Source organism: Zerene cesonia, chromosome 7 (assembly GCF_012273895.1).
Source record: "Zerene cesonia ecotype Mississippi chromosome 7, Zerene_cesonia_1.1, whole genome shotgun sequence".
In the NCBI taxonomy this organism is placed as follows: Eukaryota; Metazoa; Arthropoda; class Insecta; order Lepidoptera; family Pieridae; genus Zerene; species Zerene cesonia.
The window spans coordinates 1835160-1858621 of NC_052108.1; the positions used below are offsets into that span (position 1 = coordinate 1835160).

The 23462-nt window shown below is 32.5% G+C and overlaps 2 protein-coding genes across 3 annotated transcripts in view; one reads left to right on the top strand and one right to left on the bottom strand.

Moving 5' to 3' along the window:
• The window catches only part of LOC119840770, a 73450-nt gene extending 57125 nt beyond the window's left edge, over positions 1–16325 (bottom strand). For both annotated transcript variants that reach the window (XM_038367511.1, XM_038367510.1), the window contains exon 1: positions 16109–16325. The gene's annotated coding sequence lies outside the window, so the exon portion shown is untranslated. The remainder of the gene's footprint in view (positions 1–16108) is intronic.
• A 3675-nt stretch (positions 16326–20000) lies between these two features.
• Positions 20001–23462, top strand: part of LOC119828253 (lipase member H-B-like) — a 6436-nt gene continuing 2974 nt past the window's right edge. Inside the window, exons 1-2 of the mRNA XM_038350360.1 lie at positions 20001–20170; positions 22887–23178. Coding sequence (XP_038206288.1) covers positions 20038–20170; positions 22887–23178 — 425 coding nt within the window. The 5' untranslated portion in view covers positions 20001–20037. The remainder of the gene's footprint in view (positions 20171–22886; positions 23179–23462) is intronic.

Consider the following 23462-nt stretch of genomic DNA (forward strand, 5'->3'; position numbering starts at 1 on the left):
AACTGAGACAATTTAGTCAAAGAGTGTTGTTTTTTCCTATCTTATTGCATACATCGTGCATGCTGCTACGTATTTTATAAACCATCCATTTTAAATAAAAGCTATATAATATTCAACAACAAGAGACTAAAATACATAAATGATTCATCCGTATACATAACATAGTTGAAACAAACAGCTTCTCAGTGATTTAATGAAACAAGCAGGAACATCGTCTAGATTTCTAGTTTCACACACGATACAATGCTGTTATTGAATTCAATTCGCGCACTTATTAATTGTTCTTCGCCCACGAACTGTTATTATTGTATCTACTAACTACCTAACGGCATTTACAATGTAGCGATATATGTAAATCGTATGTTTGTTGATAAATAGTTGTAGGAATCGATTTCTAGTATATTTATAAATATATTTTCTTTTATATCCACTTAGATGAACTGGACCATTTATAAATAAATTGCGCGGGAATTTTGCGTTGTGTCTATGTCCCGATACTTATTAATTTAATACCACAGATTATATAAATAACTGCTTAAGGCAAGAGAAAGCTTCACAAAGGATGCTCGTGTTCCCCAGTAACCTACGTGTGACCCACTTATGTGTAAGGAAACATCGTGGTAGTGTTTGCTTTAGGAGTGTGTTTTCTAGAACCTTCCCTTGCCGTGGGTGATTTCTCAAATATTTCTTAAAATTCGTCGTAATTTACTCTCAGTTGTGGTTAGGTTAGGTTACCATGCCTGTTTTGTATGCCTCATTTGTTTCTTCACAAATTATTACCTTCCGTAATATTTTATATATGTATTTTTTAATAAAATATGTCGAATTATTAGATAATGCGTGTAAAAATCAGTACCGCAAAAACAGTCAAGTCATGTTGACAGACAGAGAACGAAATTAAAAAAGAAATCAATACACTTTTAATACAAATAGATGTCATTGGGTCAAATGAAGTTAAAAAATTATTTTGGCGGTTTTTTTGTAAGCACAAAGAAAATCTACATTGTGAAAATGACATTAAACCAACTACGCAAAATATTTAATATAAACAAGCTATCATCAGACATGGTGCATAATGATAGGCTTCATCAAAACCTTACATTACACCGCTATAAAATTATATGTCTTTATCAAAGTGCGAACGAGGCGTTCGCTTTATTATATGGAAAACTGTAGGTCACGTGTCAAGTACTGTATCGTGTCTGGAATCATCTAGAAAGTTCCACGTTCTTCGGGATAAATGATTGAAATAAAAACTGTTACCCATGGTAGCTCTGCGAGGTGTACTTATACTTTCGTTTTCAGAAGAAATACGAATATTGTGCTTTTGTGCTTTTAACATTATTCATTATTTAATTCTTATTAATGAAAAATGTGTTTTATTTATGAATGAAATACACGTATAAATTATGTTCTTTGAATATATAAACATGGCGGTGATATTTAATAACTGTGATAATAAGTTCAACAATCAAAAATTTCTCTGACATTTGACAAATTTGAGCGGGAAAACCAATGGAAATTTTCATACAAACGACATTATAGCTCGAAATAACTAATTTATCATAATAATATCATAATTTTAAAATTCCTGAATTAATCAAAACAGACCTATATAAAAAAAAAAAAAAAATTAAAATATCTTTATTACTTTAAGATAGACATAAAAATCAAAAATAATACGCACGTGTCCAAGGTTCTTAAAGTTAAAAGTTAATTTACAAATGTGAGTTCATTGGATCCCGCACTAGGCAGTGCCTGTCCTGCGGGACCATAAACGAGTAACATTAATAATTATAAAATTTCATAGCGGCGACAATTTCGTGTCTATTATTTAAAAAATCTATAAATAAATACACATAAAACAAAATTTCATGCAAATTAAAAATTAAAATTAAACTGAGGTAATTAAATAACAAACTCAAAAAAATAAAATAAAAAAAAGGTACAAAGATTAATGTCAAATTACAATTCATAGTTGTGGTAACAATTTTTATGATTTAAAATAAATAAAATAAACTCATGCAATATTTCAAGGGCCTGTCTCATACATATTAAACAAATTTTTAACATGTACTAATTGCTTCTTTATATGCTCTTTGCACATATGCAGCTGACATACGGCCTAAGTCACCTAGATGCATAAAACAGTCTCACTTACCAGTTTGATGTCAATCCCACGGGCTTAATGATATAAACTATCTCTGTAGATTCTAATGTACGGGCTATGCATAAATATTTCTGTGTTTTTTTATGTTTCTGAATTTGTATCAATATTACAATCTTTTATCAATATTAATAAATATATATTTCATACGGTGGTCATACTGCTTGTTGACTTTTAATGTTTCAAAGTTAATGAATTATGTAATAAGTGAGTAATCTATATGTATAATAAGTGAGGATTTTTCTAATAATTGCTTCTTTTTTCTGGTCCCGATTGGTTCGTAATGTATTTAATATAATCTGTTTTATCGTATTTATACAATGGATGTATATTATCACATCAAACTAATATATAATCCTACTAATATTATAAATGCGAAAGTTTATAAGGATGTTTGTGTGTTTGTTGCTCTTTCACGCAAAGACTACTGAACCGATTGCCATGATAACATATAGGCAACTTTTTATCCCGATATTCTTTCTCCCTTGGGATAAAACAGGAATTTTGATTTCCTGGCGGAACCAGCACGAGTGCCTTTATAATAATTTTGGTATAGAAACGGTTCACAAATTTTATGTATATTTATTTATTAAGTATGTACTGAGGCTTCTATATTATGTATGTGATTCATTTGCATTTTATAAATAACAACAACATATTTTAAAACATCATCATCGAAGATATGTACTTTGTTTCCTAAAGCATTCCGTAAAATAATTTATTTGTAAAAAAAAAATACTTTAAGAAATCGCTACCTCTCATGCCTTGATACGCTCATCTAGTTAAGCTCACTTACGGTAAGCGACAGCGTTAAACAAACTCAGTGACACGCGCGATTATAGTATGCCGTTATTTTAAAACTATGCCTTCTGATTTAGATCACAGCGCATTAACCATTGTGCATTGATAATGAGAATATTCACTAGCCGCTTGCCCCGGCTTCGGTCGGGAAAATGTTTCTTGGTGCACATGTTGCTTTCTAATCCTTTTATTCTATCCTATCCTATCCTACTAATATTATAAACGAGAAATTTTGTAAGGATGTGTGTGTGTTTGTTGCTCTTTCACGCAATAACTACTGAACCGGTTGCAAACGTAATTTGGTACGCAGATATCTGGACAACTGGAATAACATATAGGCAACTTTTTAATATACACATACATTTATCCTCACATACTTTCGCATTTATAATATTAGTAGGATAAGATTTAGACGGTTATTATCGCGGGATAAAGCAAGTTATTCACAACACAGCAAGTATCATTGGAAACGTGTTTAAATATTGACTGGACCGGCCTCGAACCAATGGCCCTATCGAATTCACACCTACCACTCTACCAGTGTGGGCTTGTTGTAGGCGCGAGGTTAGTGTTATTGGATAATGGAATCACTAAGTACTTAGTCATAATGTACATAGCACCTTGATCATTGGGTCATTGGTTCAACTATTTTTTTTATCTAAATAAATCTGTAACATTATTTTTCTGTATATATACTATACTATTATGAATATATGATAACATCAAATCAACAAATAGCCCGCAGAAACTAAATAATGTTATGGAAAGTACATATTTCTTTTCTTTACCATACGTATTTACCAATCAATATTCTTTTTTTAATTATATTGAACCATATTCTTATACAATGAAACTTAAATGTTCATAAGGTTGTATCGTATACCTGTGTGTTTTTTTATGTCATAGTCGGCAATGGAGCTGGTGTGTTCTGATGGTAAGCGATACCACCGCCCATGAACATTTGGAGACGCGTAAGGTCAATTGCAGACCTTACGCCTCTACAAATGGATTGCCGACTTTAAATTTGGAAGGGTTTAAAAAAGGATTGATAAAAGGAATAAAGGAAAGGATTGGGAAGGGTAAGGAAAATGATATGATAGATATGGGCTTGGGATATGGTTTGTAAATAAACTTGTTAATATTTGAATGTAGTCATCGCAGCTAGCGTAAAAAACAGCTGTTTTGCATACCGTACCTACTTGTAATTGTATTGAGTCTCTCATGTATTTTATTGGATGAGAAACGTATGCAAATATAGATTCATTAGTGGGAATTGAGTCACGCGGAACGTTTTCACTGAACAAGTCTTACTATTTTGATGTAAATCCAACAAGTTTATTATAACCACGCTTCTTTGGGTGATTGATTGTGAAATTCTGTTTACTTCTATTGTTATTGGTTGTAATAAAATCTGGTTGTAGTGTCTATTATTGTAAAACTGTAGGATGATTGTTGCCGTGATTCATTGTATGTTGAATCTTTGACGGTCTTGTTATATGATTTAAATTTTGACCGTGTGCATCTACATTTTACCAGTGTTAAATGTGAAGGAAAATGGACATTGTTTTTTTTATTGGGATGGGACTTATGTTTTCAAAAATTTTTATTTCTATTTGACTATTATAACATGTGAGTTCAGCAATTTAAAAAACCAACATTTCAAGTATTTACGGTATCTTCTAAAATAAAAATATTCTAAGGAATTCCGAATGTCTTCAGAGAAACGCTCCCAATTATTATCAAATACAACATAAGTAGAGGTTTTTATTTCCTCGTCTTTGTATTTATAAGTGATTAATATGTGCAACAACTTGACAATGATGCCATAACAGTCGTACAAAGTATGCCAAGGTTGCAAACACCCATTATACATGCCACTTTAGTCGATCCTTTGTCATCTTTTTTTTAGTTCTACAACATAAACATGTTGTAGAACATCTAATATATAAAATTCTCGTGTCCAAGTTTTCGTTGTCATACTCCTCCGAAACGACTTGACCGATTTTGATGAAATTTTTTGTGCTTATCCGGTATCTATGAGAATCGGCCAACATCTATTTTTCATACCCCTTAATGATAAGAGTAAGGCAGAATAGCGTTTGCCGGGTGCAGCTAGTATATAATAAAATTATGGCGTCTGATAAATCTGGGAACGTTCTGGGAGTCGAATACGCTTCGGCATGAATTGGGCCAGCTCGCACTGGGAAAGTACCACAACCCCAGCGGCGTGAAATATCATGCTGCTGTGTTACGTTCAGTGAGTGGGGGAGCTGGGGGCCCATATCCTTTTCCTCACCCTCACCAGTTTTTTTTTATGTCACAGTCAGTAATTGAGCTGGTGGGACGCCTGATGGTATGCGCCGCCACCGCCCATGAACATTTTTAGAGACATAAGATCCATTGCAGATCTTACACCTCTACAAATGGATTGCCGACTTTAAATTGGGAAAAGAATAAGAAAGGATTTTTTGAGAGGAATAAAGGATAGGACTAGAAAGGGTTAGGAAAAGGATATGGGCCTTTCCTTTATTCCTTTCGTCATCTGTCCTTAATTCCTTCCCGATTTACATCCGGCAATTTGTAGAGGCGTAAAGGTCTTACGCCTCTCCAAATGTTTATCTTTTTATATCTTTTTTATTTTAATTTCAGTCATGAATGAAATTTGGGCTATCATTAGTAAACTGTTTTACATTGTTCAACCACAAATATAGATAATAGGCTTATTCTTGTATATTTTATGACTTATTTACGAGATTTAACGTGTTATATGTTTAGACGCGTTACGTAGGTGATCGTAAAATGGGGAATTCGGGAGTTAACGATACGATTAAATAGTTTCGTGATTACGGAATATTTTGTAGGAGGTATCTTCTGTTTTCCGTTGTTCTGAGTATAAAAATTCCTTGATATTAGGGAAATACAAAAGGTTTTAGCATGAGTGCCGGATAAATTATGAGCGAAAAAGTTTAAACAACGATCGTTTTCGCAAACGTTTTGAATGACCAGCCACAAAATTCATAAAATCTACGTAGATTCTATCCTAAAAATACGCAGACTTTTGAAACATAGTTGTCGACCTTAGTTAGTACATCCAGATACTTTAGTTCCGGAATACTAATAAAACATTCGAACACCTACCGCATTACAAACCAAGAAAGTAGCATATTTACGTAACAACCCGCATCTCGTTTTAGCGGTGATGTCATTGAGCGACCTTCCCAACATGGCGAATGCGAGTTGAGCGCCGAGCCTTATGTGGGCATCCGATATAATTATCTGATTGAATTGTTTTAAATATCGTGTTTAAATTTTTTGTACTAGCTTATCTAACTGTTTTTTATAATTGAGTGACTTTCTTACAAATTGCTTACTATTTCCGAGCCTGTTTTTTTGGTCATAAAATGCATGAGAACCATAAGTTTACACGATATTTTCTATCACCATTTCGGGCGGTGGTGATGCGTATAAATGAAATCCTACTATCCTACTAATGTTATAAATGCGAAAGTTTGTAAGGATGTGTGTGTGTTTGTTGCTCTTTCACGCAAAACCTACTGAACCGATTGCAATGAAATTGGGTACGTAGACAGATGGACAACTGGAATAACATATAGGCAACTTTTTATCCCGATATTCCTACGGGATACGGACTTACGTGGGTGAAACCGCGGGGCGCAGCTAGTAATACATATGAAGTCCCACTGCGTCACAACTAATGTCTCTATGCACTAATTATTTGTATAAAATTAAAATGAGTGTGTTAAACTGGTGCAATAGTTTACACAAAGCTTGTAAATGTGCACTTAGTGTGTCTAATGTTCTTTGTTTAGAATACTCGAAGTGGGTTGAAGGAAATATGTTTGAGAATTATATAAGACCGGCAATATTTCCTTCTACATCTTTGTATAATAGTTGTATTATTTATCTTATAGTTGGCAAAGGAAACAGCTTCTTTCTTTCGCCTTCTAGGTCGCCTGATGGTAAGCGATCATCATCGTCCATATTATAAAATAACCTACATATTTAGAAATTAAAAACTTTTTAACGGATTTTAAACACGATTTATTCATAATATTATTAACCCGACGTTTCGAACACTTTACAGAGAGAGTGGTCACGGGGAGACTTGCTGCAAGTTTGTATGCATATCGGGCAGGTCTGAGAATCAGCTATAACATCTATTTTTCAAAACCCTCATTGTGTAAGCCAGAAAAGCGTTTGGTCAGCTATATATATCTAAGTATATAAAAGTAACTAATCCCAAAAAGTCATAAACTTAATGGAAACATTTTACACTAATGATGAATCCTATTCTACTAATCCTATCCTACTAATATTATAAATGCGAAAGTTTGTAAGGGTGTGTGTGTGTGTGTGTTTGTTGCTCTTTCACGCAAAAACTACTGAACCGATTGCAATGAAATTTGGTACGTAGACAGCTGGACAACTGGGATAACATATAGGCAACATAATAATAAATATTTTATCCCGATATTCCTAAGGGATACGGACTTGCGCGAGTAAAACCGCGGGGAGCAGCTAGTTATTAATAAAATACTGACGCGTTGCCCAGCTTTATAATAGCACCGTGACGAAAACCAAAAAAGATAAGATCTTACAACGAAATGGTAGTTAAAGTGATTTATTTTTCTTTTCCTGGGAACGTGTGTTGCGTGGTAGCATCCTCATAGAGTTTTATAGATCGGGGGAACAGGACCCGGCTGTGTCTCCGTTAGAAAGAGACAGAAGATCGCGGTAACATATGTGTCTCTCTCTATTTGCCTGGCTAGTGCGAAAAACCAGTGTATCAGAGTTTGAAGTATTTTTCAAATTCAAATTATATTGAACTAGGCGCTCGTCCCGGCTCCGCACGGATATCAAGATCCCTGTTTTATCCCGAGGGAACAATTAATCGACATAAAAGTCTAGCACGCAAGTCAGCTCATACCCTGTCTGTATACCAAATTTCATCAAACTCCGTAATCCGTAATCCATCAAAAAAACATACAAACAAACAAACTTTTACATTTATAATATTAGTGTGTTTGCAAGAATATAGTTATAAATAAAGATGTTATTATTACAATATTATGTGGCTAATACATGCTACCCTCGCTTGGATGTGCTAATGTTAGAAATCGACAATAAAATTATTAATACCCCTTCAATGTTATAAGATTATTTCACCATTAACCATTTCGTCAAACTATTTTGAATAAATTTACGGTTAGTTTCATGAAATTGTGCAGAGATAAAAAGTTGTATTATACAGAGATATACGGTTGCTATAATTGCTATGGGAAATGCTGCAGATATTCAATATTATATCTCTGTGAGGTAAACCCGAGTGCAGACAGGGCGACGTGCTAGTTTATTAAACGCTTTTATGCACAACCTTCACCTTTACCCAGCTTATTATGGAGTAAAAAGCATGCTTAAATATTATAATTACACACTTGAACTCATCTTGTCTTTGGTCAAGGATTACGAATAATCTAAGTTTTTAATTAACGAAGAGCCTTTATATGTGATTCTTATGTACTCAAGCGAGTATTATATACGTAATTATATTTAAATTTACAGTTCTAGATATGTCCAATGTCAATTTGACATATGTTTCGAACGTCATTTGAAATAAAAAAAGACTCCTGTCACGTGTTCATTTTGGCGGGAAACACGTAGATAACTAAAAATCACTTAACAGATTTTGCTGTAGATGTCAATAACTTTTTAGGTTCAATCATCGTATAGGTAACTACATGACTATTTTATTTATTTTCTCTGACATTCATTTAGAAAATTATAAAAGAAGTGAATTTCTAATTCCAAATTAAATTACTAAACTGAGGTGGGTAAAGTAAGCTTTATGTTCGTAAAATATATTTTATATGCAATAAAAAGATGTCCTTTAGTAGATAATAACTTACTGAGAATATAACGCACTTGAAAATTTTAGATAAAAATATATTTTATAAACTGGTTGAAAAAAACATATGGCCATGGATAAAACTTTTGCGTACTTGATCCGCGTCTAGCCGTCCGTCCTGGCTTCGCCGATGGTACATAATATATAGTAACTAATGGCGAAAGATTTTTCAAAATGCATTGTAATTTTTAAAAACAAATTTCCTTTTTATTACATTAGTTTCAATACCAAGTTATAGATGAGTTCGCAAAAAAATCACCTAAAAGTTATCTTACCTTGATAAAGAATAACAGTTATTTAACCGTTACAAGAGCACTTCGTTACTGTTTTATTGCGCTCGTAATTAGAAGTGCAATAAATTTTCATCAATCGGATTATCAACGTATCGAAACGACAACCTTAGAAAGAATGATTTTAGCATCTACCTTCCTCTAGGTCAAGTCTACGCCGTGGTCTGGCTGGCAGAGAATAGACTCGTAATAATTTGTTGTCTAGAAAGTTTTCATTCTAATATGAATGATGATAAATGAGGTTTTCAACCGATAATTTTTGTATTATATATGAAATTGTCGACATTTGATCCCATTTTAGAATGTGGAGGAATCTTCTGCCAGAAACGTCGGTGACATCTTTGAAGGAAATGTTATTAATTGGAAACTTTTTCTCAATAAAGAACCTTCCATCTGCCTTAATAAAATCGTTATAAAAAAATTGCATCATTTTTATTAATACATATTTACCACTAGCGTTCCGCCCCGACTTCGCCCGTGGTACATATATAGCCTTCCTCAATAAATGGGTTATCTAACACTGAAATAATTTTTCAAATCGGACCAGTAATTCCTGAGATTAGTGCGTTCAAACAAACAAACTCTTCAACCTTATAATATTAGCATAGATAAAATAAACTCGCGGCTCGACACACATCTTGTGAACTCCAGTAGAACAGATCTCTTCTAAATACCTTCAATTTGATAAATCGATAGCGGAAATCCATTGATACAATTCGAGCAATTCACGAGTTTCTAATTTATTGCGTTTCTGACAACCCCAGGTCACAATCCACGAACGAAATTTATAACGCATTTATCTGTATAAATAGTCGATGCATTGTTGCCAGTGATTTATCTCCTTTATATTATATTCATGACTAATCACTACACTAGTATAAAGCGAAGTCGCTTCCCGCGTCTGTCCCTGTGTATGGTTTGATCTCTAAAACTACACAACGGATTATTTGGCGCTTCATTCTTGTATTTATAAACTAGTAGACCGCGGTTTCACCCGCGTAAGTCCATATCCCATAGGAATATCGGGATAAAAATTTGCCTATATGTTGTTTCAGTTGTCCAGCTATCTACGTGTCAAATTTCATAGCAATCGGTTCAGTAGTTTTTGCGTGAAAGAGCAACAAACACACACATCCTTACAAACTTCCGCATTTATAATATTAGTAGGGTTAGTAGGATAAGATTACACCTATCAAAGGTAACGTGAAAAATAACTTTTTTCATTATAATTTCCAAATACAAAAAAAAATCAAATTCAATATCCACACTCAAATTGAAAGCCTATTAATATCTCGTATCCTCCTCTTATCTGAACCGTAATAAAACTAAGTAAAATACGTGTAACTACAAGCGATAAGTGTACTTGTTCGTAAATTGTCTCTAGCCACGCGACGATAGCGGCTAACACGGGCCTGAAATTCTCTAGGGGCCGATGAAATAGCGATTTTGTGCTTCATTTTATGACATACAAATGTATGAAATTTCTCAGCGATTCTATCAATACATACTTACTAGAATACCCGGCCGTGCGTTGATGTGGCTGAGTAATAATTTAAAATATTAAGATTATAAATTGTTGGGATAATTAATCGGAATGAAAACTATCCTATATCTTAAGTTGGAGCAAATTACACATAAAATGTCAAATTTCAAAATTGGCTGAGTTGGTGAAGCGTTCATTGGGAACATACGTCATGACACTGGATTTTTATATACTAAGATGTATTTTAGCAGGTTGTTAAAACGCTTAAATAATTCTTTTTAAAAGATATTTTTAATATTAAACTACACCGCTTTTAAATTGTTAGAATAAGACCAAATTTATATGGAACACGGTTGACTTTAAAATAAAAATACAATCGTCCTTTTTGAAGTCGGTTAAAAACAAAAAAAACGTTCATTTCAAATTCATTCAGATGATTTTTGATATCGAATTGTAATCACATTTATCGCTAGTGTCTACATTTTTCAACTATTTGTTGGATAGTGTTATCTGCTATTAAATGATTTCAGTACTCTCCATGTAAAATTGTAGTACCCTCCAATGGAAATAATTCGACGAAAAAAATTAATAATCACTATATAAAGTATACATATTTATATAAATACATTCACGTTTGAAGGTTTTAGTCCTCGGCAGGGACGAATAAAAATTAACTTTTGCCTTTAATGAAAAGTTTTATGAATTTTATAAAAATAAAATTAATCTATCTGTTCCATACCTACTTCACAAGAAGGCGGGTCTCAACTTATGTTTAAAAACGTTTAATAACCAATACATATAACAATAAAATTGTAATGACAATTATTTCACAGCAATACGCTGGTTTTATAGGCTCAAAGCTGACGATCTAGTAGCGGATCTATTATAGATATTTACATACAAATCGCTTAAATTTCTGGGCCGATGGGAAATAAACGAAATGGAATGAATATTTTAATTATCATCCAATTTATTGCGATCGTGTCAGACAGTTTGTGTGATAGTTATTGTGAAATGTTTATGCATAAATTATGTATCTATGTGTTAAGCTTGTATATCAAGTTTTTTTTCGTAAAGGCATACTGGTTTCAACGTATGGATTTCGCTTCAGAATATAAGACACAAAGGTGGCTAACTGATCTATCAACGCATAGCCCAAACTATTGGATCGATCGGGCTGAAATTTGTCTTGCAGATAGGCACTATAATGCAACCATCATCTTAATAGTAGATATTCCCTTTATCTTCAACCTGTTTCCTTCAAAATAATCGTATCGTTCAGGAATATGTTCTTTCTATTGTACACAATACTAAAGCATCGGTTCGTAATAGCTAATCTCTGGAAGGACTGAGCTTTTATTCGCAATGTGGAATATATGTAGGTATAACTTTTTTATCCTGAATACTATATAATATTTAGTAAAAATTGTCCTATCAACTCAAAAAAGTCTCTCAAAGTCTAAGCCGAAGACAGACACACCACAATGACGTAGTTACAACGCTAAGTAAGAAATACAAAACCTCAGTAATCTTAGTTATGTATCATTAAAATTTCAAAATGAACCTGTCAAAATCCGCAATGATTCACATAAGCGTTTCGACAGTGCATCAAGATTTCGCAAGAGAACTGAAGGCACATTTAATGAATTACCAGCTATATGGCTGTTGACATTATCTCGAGGCCGGCCACTGATGTTAGTGTAATATTTAGAGTAGATTAATATTGTATTAAGAAACTTTTGAGTTCCACACCTATTTTTTATCTATGTATGCATTTGTTGATGGATTTTTTTTTTATGTCATAGCGGGCAATAGGGCTGGTGTTTCGCCTGATGGTAAGCAATCACCCATCCGTCGTAAGTCAGAATTCGTGCCGAAAGGTGCTCAATTCCCATATTAAAAATCTATTAGAATTTTAGATAATTTCAGACATTTCAGACGTTTGCTTTGAAAAAAGTGGTATCTATTAATGAATTGTAAAATAAAAGTTAAAACAAATAATTCGACACATTTCAACGTAAACGAAATGTTTTTTACAGACTAAAATTTTCTATAAAAATATCTGAAATAATTACCCATATTTTGTTATATAATTACCCTTTCGCAAAGTTCATTAAGATATAAAGTAATAGGTACATATGTTCCATATGTTTTATGACTAACATTTTCGCTTGGGAAATGCCAGTTTTTCTTTTGTAAAAGCTCTATCATACATACAAACACAATCCAGTTACTAAATACAGTTTCAATTAGTTATTCGAATACCCTTTCGTTAAAGTCAGTCAATAGCCACTGAACTACTACTTCTATCACAAACTAGCTGATTCATGCAGTTTCGTCTGCCCTCAACAGGGATATTTACAACAATTTTCATTGCTGCTTCGCTCATGTTGACTTCAATAAATGGTCTATTCAACACAATAATAATTTTACAGGTCGAAAAAATAGTTCCTGAGATAAGCGCGTTGTACACAAACAAACATAATTTTTCAAAACAGCGTTTACAATATTGATATAGATGTAATAAATATTTGTAGTACATATTATATGCTTTGAGCACCAAGTTTATTTACGAAAGAAGCGGTATGACAACATATATAATGATTGCATAAGATGATCTCATCTCCAAATATGGAAATGGTTATAGAACTGACCGTAAGCTCGTTTTCTTTATTTCTAGGAATTTTTTATATCAAGCTTAGGTAATAAGTGACTTTATTTGATAAATAGTGTTCGAGGGTTTTTGATGGATGAAGGAAAATTTGAATTAATTAGATGTTTGTACACTTTTATTTCAAATTCTTCAAATAGAATAAAAAAAATCAGGAAGCTTTTTAAGTTAACATCGTCGTACCTTATTTTCAGTCAACATTAAAGTTAAAACCAAGGTTGTATTAATTTGAAGCCTCTATTTCTCCTCTCGTGTATCAAACGGATTTTTTCATTTATTTCACTTTAACTTGAACTGCCAGACAAGAAAAGATTGTTTCTTTATCTCTATATCCCTTGGAACTAAATGGAACCGCAGAACTTATCGCGTAATAGCTTACGTCAAGATTTTCAATTGTACTGTCAATCAGTCACTATAATTTTATTTAATTGTGTGTTTACATACTTTTTTTTTTTCATGAAATTATTGTATTTCCATTGATGCTTGATCACTAGATAGTATATAACAAAGTCACTTTCTCCTTCCCAATGTATGCTTAAATCTTTAAAGCTACCGCCCGAGTAGTCTTTTATCATAATTGAAATAACATATACTATCCCATCTTTTAAGCTGGATCCAACTGCACATAGTGTGCATATTTGAGTAGTTTAGGAGACCATCGCGGACAAAAAATGTGATACGTAATTTATTTATTTTAAGATAACAAATTGGATTTATTTGTATATGATGCACTATGTCTTAATGTATCTGGGGGTATTGACAGCACCAGGTCAAGCAAATAAAACGGTACGGGCGATTTTTTTGGATTAGATTTTTTTAAAGTATCGCCGTAGTAATGTCGTGTAGTCAAAATTCGTGGTTCAATTTTAAAGAGTCATTTGCGAAACATTGCACGTATTGCGATGGAATTTACATTTGTAAGTCTGACTTGACGATAACATCCTATGCTACAACTATATATATAGACCATATATCACCTGAAGGGATTTGTTGAAAGTAATTATTATTTTAACATGCTGCTTAAAAGATTAATTAGTATGAATATTATTATTATTTTAAGCAGCAAGTTTGATCAAAATGTTTGGACGATTTCTCATTAATTTATTCGGAATAGTTTAATAGATGTTATTATACATGTAAATTTTCCTATTGTATCTATCTATCTATTGAAATAAAACCTCATCAAAATCCGTTGCGTAGCTTTAAAAAATTTAAGCATACAGACAGACAGAGAAAGCGACATTATTTTACAATGTAGTAATACAAAAATATCAAAACTACTATAGCAATAACGACCGAATATAATTTCTACTTATAAAATTTTCTTTCATAAACAATACAATTTGTACATAGCAGATGGTCACCGACCACCGACCCGTGACCGAACGGTAACACCGACGGAGATCAGCAACTACTATGTAGGTACTTACTATGCTTCAAACTTTGTTGATAATCTGTGGATAGTTGATACCGCGAAAACTTTTGTTTATATGATTCGCTTTATCTATGGTTGCATGGTGATAGGGAGATAAAAAATAATTAAAAAAAACACTTTTCAAAATATGGAATATGATGGGTCATCCTAGTAATTTTAAAGGAAAAAAAAAATGTTTATTCCATTTTTAAATGTATTGTTTGTTATATGAATAAATAATAAGATTATTTACAATGCATACACACGATCGACAAACAACTGACAATAACGAAAATAGAATAATAGAAAACATAATAAAATGTTAAAATATGTTTTAGGATTATATAGTAACTATTTAGTAATCTATGATATAAGCACCAATTTAAGTACTAAGTTATAACAGCATGAAAATTAAATAAAAATAGAGCAAAGAACGAAGTACACTTCCGTTTCAACTTAAGAAAAGTTTTACCGGGACTCGAAGGCATCATCTCTTCTTTGTAACTAAAGGAAATTAAAGGAAATTTAATAAATTGAGTGAAAAGACAGATATGTATGGGTCTCTTGGTCATAGGCATGTGCTCTATATGGGTCACGGGGCTTCGACTCGGAACTAATCATTCACTAGTCATAGGGATTTAAAATAAAAGTTTAACCCTAAAAATACTGTTTTAAAATATTTTTGAGGAAATTTTCTTTTATCATCATCAGCCTATATACATCCCCATTTTATGGTAAAGCGCCCCCTATAAGGGCTAATAATTATAGATAATTTTTCTCTATTTAAATATCATTTTTTAATTGGTTCTTAGAAGCTTTTTAAGAAGCATTTATAATTACATTAATTTGAAAAATTCTAAAGTTCTATTTCATTTTGGAAAAGTTATTTAAGACCTCAAACCTATACTTAATTATATTAATATTAAACGTGGTGTGTTAGGTGCATATAAATTTACTTGAAGCTTGTGTAATAACTTACACCAAGAGAATACAGTAATTATTGTTAAGGCATTATGTCGGATTACATCATCGATTGGTTGAAATTCCCATACATACAGTATAATTTGTGTTAAAATAAGACCGCAATTATTTACTTCCATAATACATCACGTATTTCAAATATATTTCATTATAGAAAAATATTCGTCCTCTTTTCATTTATCAATATTATCTGTATAAGAAATTCGCAAATGAATAAATCGCAACAAAATAAATAAAGTCCAAAGTTCTCTATTTATTTCCGCGTACACTCGATTACAAAATTAGTCGATATATTTTTTGTTCTATACTTGAATATGTTTTGCTATATAACCGACTGTATTTATACAATTACATGAAAGTCGAAAACTGCCTTACCTCGCTATTTCACGCGTTATTTTGACAGCTGCTGTAATGTCAACATAGAAACTTTGTTATGACTTCTGCGTCTGAATAAAATTAAAAACAAAACTGAACCCACTGTAACTGTCACAGACACTTAAATTTCGAATTCGTTTTTCAAATCGATTTTCAATTCGCTGTCGCATTCGACCGCGATGCAGCACTGCGCACGCGTTCGCAATCGCGCGCCACACTGATTCAATGCCGTCCATTTTCGTGGTGTGGTGGGAGCTAAGGCTGTATGTGTTGTAGTGTTTTATGAAAAGCGGCCATTGTTCGAACTGTCTGGGTATTTTCCTTACATCTTGAAATTCCCTAACATCCTCACAATGTTATTTTAGATGAAGTGTCAGAAAATAAGACTTCTTAATTAATAATATTTAAACTACCTTATTTTTTTAATTTTGATTGGCGTAAGGTCTGCAATCACCTAATGCCTCTACATATGTATTGCCGACTTTTAATCGGAAAGGGATTGTGAAAGGATTAAAAGAGGAAAAAGAAAAGACTGGGAGGGGTAAGGAAAATTTATTTAATTTATTTATAGATGAATTAGTACATCAAATAGCAATGGTGTTAGGAAGAAGCATCCAAAGAAAAAAATCGTACAGAAGAGGATGAAGGATTTAACCTTAAATATTGATATTTATACGCCCTTGACCTGGTTACTGGTATACCATATTTGGTGGCCAAGGCCTCAGGAAAGTATGAGTATTATAAACAGACAACTTGGTGATACTGTATGCAAATATTAGCTGAAATTGATGTGGGAGGTTTTCCCATTTACCCAGTATGGCCATATGCTACGTTACAATCAAGGAACAGATTTTTTTTAACAGACGTTCCCAAAAACAAAGGAGGCTCTTAATTGGTACTTGGTTTGGTTGGTGGTAGTACCCTACCACACATTACATAATCCTATACTTCCTACTGAATATTTACTTATCGAAAACTCTGGATTTTCAACCCATTGGCGTGATTCTTTTTGTTTCATTCTTACCGTGAACATTGGTGACTTTTTGTAGAAAATAATTGTTAGGTTAGGTTATAACGCATATAAACAATAAACAATAATTTTTTTATCAAAAAATTTTGTTACATATGCTTTTGGTACTAACTGTAGTGCAACCAGTAATTTTTCTCAAGTGACGATAATGAGTTTTTGCCGGAGTTGTAATAATTGTGAATTGCATTGTTATACTAGGACCGCCTCCTTGATACAGTAGTAAACGCATAAGCGTAGAACTGAAGGATCTTGGGTTCGAATCTCTGTGGGGACTTGCATAAAAATTGGTACAGGGGAATTCACTTAGTGTTATCACTACAAAGTATAAAACAAAATCACTTTCTCTGTCCCTATGTCCCTATGTCCCTATGTCCCTATGTCCCTATGTCCCTATGTCCCTATGTATGCTTAAATCTTTAAAGCCACGCAACGGATTATGATGGGGTTTTGAGTGATTCAAGAGGAAGGTTTATATATATAATATCGTCTATTAAACTACTTCGAATATAACGCATGCGAAGCCGCGGGTAAAAGCTAGTAATAAAATAATTGATAAACGTTCAAAAGGCGGATTATTAATTTTTCTTAAAATGAATTGTTTAATTAATTGAATAAAATTTTTTTATAAGATAGATCAAAAACATTCCATATATGTAGTATACTGATAATAAATTCATGATCATTTTTAAAATCGTATCAATAAGTTATAAGATAGGTTATGCATAGTGTTTTAACTTTAACTTTAAATTATAATTTAAACGCCTGTCGTCAGTGTAGTACGTTTTTGATAGTTTTTTCTCACATATATTTCGCAGGCGCACAAATTTTACCAATATTCTTTATGGACGCTGAAAACTACACGTATTATATGTAAGTCGGTTTTTTATCTCATTTTCGAGATGTTTTCAGTAACATCATAACAATAAATACTTTCCCCGTATTCATTTTTAAGAACCTCTACCTTTTAACGCATTTTAATGCGATTAATTCACTATTTATCCGCTCCCTGTGTCTCCCGGTTATTTGGTAACCACGCTAGCTGCGAAGTGTTTGAAACGTTTGGATAATGATATTATGACTATGTTATTAATGTTACATGTAGTGATATGAATTTGATAAGAAGTTATATCAAAAGGGATTTTAATGATTTTTGATTTGTTGCATTTGTTTGATTGATTACCTCAGGATAATATATAAGGTACAAAACACTTACCTTCTTCACTTTTTATTAACTTATGTGTTGTGCTCTTCCTTATTAATTAATTTTTCCTTCTCCGTTTCTTACAAAAAAGAAACATCTAAACGGACCGAAATGATGCGAGCAGTTAGTTATTTAGTTATTATTTAAGTAAACCAAGCTGAAGCATAAATAACAAATATTTAGGAAATATTGTGCATCATGCGGGTCGAATACTGGGCTATTTAAAACATTTATCAAAGATGCAAAGATCCGAGCCACGTTTTAATAAAACTTATTAAATAAATCTTTTCAACAAAGGCCACCGAAGTTACTGGCTATGGAGGTACCATTGTAGCTTCTAAAATTGGACCAAAGGACGTCCATTTTCCATCGTATACAATAAGATGATTCTTATCTTAGGCAGTCGGTTGAAAACCCATGGATCTCCTCCATTTTTGAGAACATTGGTCAAACTAATTCTGCCTCTCTTTATTTTATACTGATGATGTATGATGGTGAGATGGTTAGTGTGCTATAAATGTTTACGAACTAAAAATACATTATTATACAAAATTATGGAAGCAGTGATGGCTCAGTGGTGAGAACCTCGAACTTCAAAATCTATAAGTAGGAGCTCGAGACCGGGCGAGCGTGCAGGAAATAAATTGATTTTTCAATTTATCTGCGCATGTAGATAACATCACCACTGCTTAAAACGGTGAAGGAAAACATCGTGAGGAAACCGGCATGTCCAAGAATCAAAAGTTCGACGACATGTTACATCTGCCAACCCGCACTTGGCCAGGGTGGATTAGCCTGAACCCTCACAGGAGGCCAGTGTCCCAGCAGTGGGAACATATAAGGGCTGATTATGATGATTCAAAATTGTACAATGATTTCTTAATAAATTGTGTCTACATATAGCTGAATAATTTTTCAATTTAAAAATTAGAATCATGTCCGTGCTCTATTGAAGAGATTGGTTTGAACGCGATAACATCAAGAACTATAGGACCGATTTGGATGAAAATTGGGACAAAGATAGTTTGAGAGAATGCTAGTGGATTATAAAAGCATAGAGATGCAGCGATATAAGTTACCCCACGTACATTTACTAGAAAGTATGCGTTCAAAGAGTTTTCAGTGGTCTGAAAAATATTAAGCTCGAACATTAGCTTCCACTGTACCAAGAAGGCAAGGAACCTATGAAATCAGATGAAATGAGTTTATTTGTCAGTATTGTGATTACAAAGTTTTATAAAAATTAATTTCATGTCCCTACAACTCACCACATTGGCTCACAAATAGTTTAAAATATGGTTTGCAGCTTAAACAATATCTTAGTAATATTTTTACATTATGCTATTGAAATGAATTTAAACATTTTACATTACTATACCTATTCAGAAGTTATTTGACCAAATCTCATACAAATAAAGAAAATAAAAATCTATCGATAATGAAACCACTCAAATTGAACTCTTCTATTTAATATTTTAACGTCTACTCATAACTGTTTAAAAGTAAATGACCTACATTAAATTCTCATAGATAATTCCTCAGAAGACATTTTAGAATTCGGTTAAGAATTCGACAGCGCATATGAAGGTTTTTTAATCTTTGAAAATATGTTAAAATTTGCATATGTGATCATATATAAGCGAAACGAAGTGACTTTTCCACATGAAGATTTCATAAAATCCAAAATAAATTTGCAACATGCGTTTTATTTACTTAATACATATTATTTTCTTCTTCAAAGTTCAATTCATTTACATGCAGCATATAAATGATTGGTTTGATATAACAATGGCGTTTACAAATTCCGTTCAAAATTATATAAAGAACAGTTGTAAGTACAATTTCATATTAATTATTATTGCTATTAAAATAAATAAATAAAATAAAATAGTTTCAAGGTATATTTCAATTGGTGATAGAAAATCATATTTAGTTACAATATTGTGTATTATTGATTATAGTTATACATGATATTATTTCATGGAACAAAATATAACTTAAATAAACATGGTTAACGTTTATTTTTTTTTTTTCGTTTTTCCCGCGTTTCATAAGGGCCACAGAGTATAATCGGACAGCCAAAGGCGAATACAATTTTTGCATTGTACCATTGTCATGATGTCCGCATGGACGTATGTAGTTTTAAGCGATAGGTGGACGTAAATTTTAATTATAGATTTGTGCGTGTAAAAGAAAAACAAATACGAAAAGAACGAGGTTTTATTTTAAAATTGTTCTAGAGATTTAATACTATATCCATGCTTAAGTGTTATAAAAAACACATTTGTCATAGCGGCAATTAAAAAAGTGTTAAAGTTTTTAAACTGGATTGCTACAGGGATTTTTGTAACGATATGCTAGCAATAATTTTAGTTCTATGTTTGGTGTGTATATATAACGTTTCGACAATGTACAGTTCAAAATATATCGAGGGCTATCCGTCTGGCTATTTACCAAATTGTAAGTATATTTATTTTATAAAAAAGTCATTTTTTTACACCATCTTAGCTATGTTAACATATTAGACTACCGAATATAACGTGAATTAAATACTGAATTAAAGAAAATAATTGTGTCGATTAAATAAAGTAATTTAATATGGAACTTGTTCCCACGTCACAGGGAATCCTAGTGAGGGAGCAAGGGTTTTTAATCTACATATATGTAACAAAATATTTTGATAAATAAATGATGATTTATTATTATCATGTGTTACTTTAATTATAATCAAACACGTCTATAAAGCAAACGTCTTAAATTATTTCCAAATTCAGAAAATTAGCATCTTCTTCATATCTATTGATATTAATTACAATCTGAAAATTAATTTATTACAAATAGAAGATGAAATGAGATTATAACAAGATTACGTTGCCTTTTTCACATTAATAAATAAAAACTAATCGCAATAACATTTGTAATAATTGAACACTAAAATAGAAAATGGGCTTGTTTTTAATTATTCTGTTTTTTGAAGTATTGCATAAATTACCATTTAGAAATGCATTTCAAAGCGGATTGATTTACTGAGTGCTTCAAATTATCCGATATCGTCGAGGAGTAAATAAATACTTTATCACTATATTTATGTTTTTTATATAATAATTATTTAGGTACGGTTTTCTATCTCATGAGTATTGTGTTATAAAAGTGAATTTTGAACTCAATGCAGTTATAGTATGTTTTTAAATACTCAGTTCAATATTAATTCAACGCTGGATTACTTTGAGTTTAGTCTCAATTATTAATTATCTACCAAAAATATGCATTTCTATTACATTTCATGTTGATTATCAACCATTTACAATTACTTCAGCCATAGAAATTCATTACCGATAGAAACAATATAATCGAAATTCGGTCATACAAAGGTTTATAACAATAATTATATACCTATAGCACCTTTAACTTCCGTCTATCAAGATCAATGTCATGACTGTCCAGTGAAAGCGATTGGTCGCATTTTTATGGTATCATTAAAATGCTTCACACGAGTTATGCCAATGGTAACAGCTTCGCGACTGTATTGAATAATAGTGGTGCGTTAACGGAACCCTGTGGCACACCCGCGATGTCCCATACTATGAATGATGGCTGCTTCAAAGATTTTGTTGACAGCTTATTTAGATTCAAGTTTAGCGGCACCGGACTGGGTATTGGATAGTAAAACAAGTGTGCTTTATGTAAAAATTGGGAGCGTCTTTAGAATAATACAAAGAGATTTTCTATCGCTAGCTATATTTATATGATTTTTTTTTAATTTATTGAAAAGTCCTTATATACATTTGATGAATCACAAGGGCCTTGGAGAAATAATCATAAAGCAAACATTTTAACAGTATTTATTTTGATGCATGTTTGTTCCGACCGTTCATTGTTTTCATTTACATTAAGTAAATAGATTTTTCCGTTAAGTCCGGACACAAATGCGAACGTGTATACAAAGGCCATGATATTATACAAATTAGTTGTTACATTTCATTAGATATTTGTGCCTAAACCTAACAGACTTTAGACTTTGACTCATCATTCGGATCGATCTAAACAGGCTTTCTTAGGATCATTTTCTTAACAGTAATTACCTTTATTATATAAGTAGTCGGTGGTAGCGCTTACCATTAGGCGACCCATCAACTCCATTGCCGACGATGACATAAAAAAATACATGAATGTATTAATGAGTGAAATTAAGGGTACGGATAATATGTTATCAATTAGTGTGATACTAATATAATAAATAGAAAACATTTGTTTGACGTTCGACGAAAAAACAGTGTTTGTGGGTAGCATCGCAGGTCTCAAATCGATTGACTAATTTTGATGTGGTTTTCAATTTGGCAAATTTCAAATCCAAGATGGACGACAAAGAAAACAGGGGAAATTTAAATTATTTTCAAAAACTACACAATAGCTTTTGAAAATGCTTTAACCTTTACAAAACCATATCTTGACCCAGTAACATGGCCATATATTTTTTATCCTGGTCAACCCAGATGAAACTGATACAATCGGTCTGTTATTAATACTATGAAATGTGCATTTTCCAGGTCCCGGATCGAATTTAGAAGCAGTAATAACAAAGAGGAGCCTCAAATACCTAACAATGACCGTCGCCAACAGTGACAAAGTTCTACCAAACAAATACAATTTCTACCAAATGAAACAACTAGCCTTTGACCCAGATATGGATTTTAAGAAAAAGACTGTGTTGTACGTAGGTGGATACCTGGACAGCCCTGGCTTCGTATTCGCTAGGAACATAGCTGCTGTGTACAAAGACTTGGGATATAATGTTTTACTACTGGATACTAATTTGTTTACCACAATGCAATACCCCAGGTAAGATGTTCAGGCTGACATCCTACAAGACAGGGATAGTTATGCTTTTTGAAGTGATCATTTCGTACGGGAGGGTAAACCGTTTCGTTACGTAACGCGTTACGTTGCGAGTCAGTCTGGATTTCTTATCTCTCACGCAGCAGTAGCTATGCTCTTTCTTTCCGCTAGTAGCTCTAGTTCAATTTTTTTTTTCCACGGGACTATATGATGAGGTTTACTTCGGGTTTCAGGTTAAAACTTACGTAAACCTACAATGGGTGCAATTTATAACTTCAATACATGTT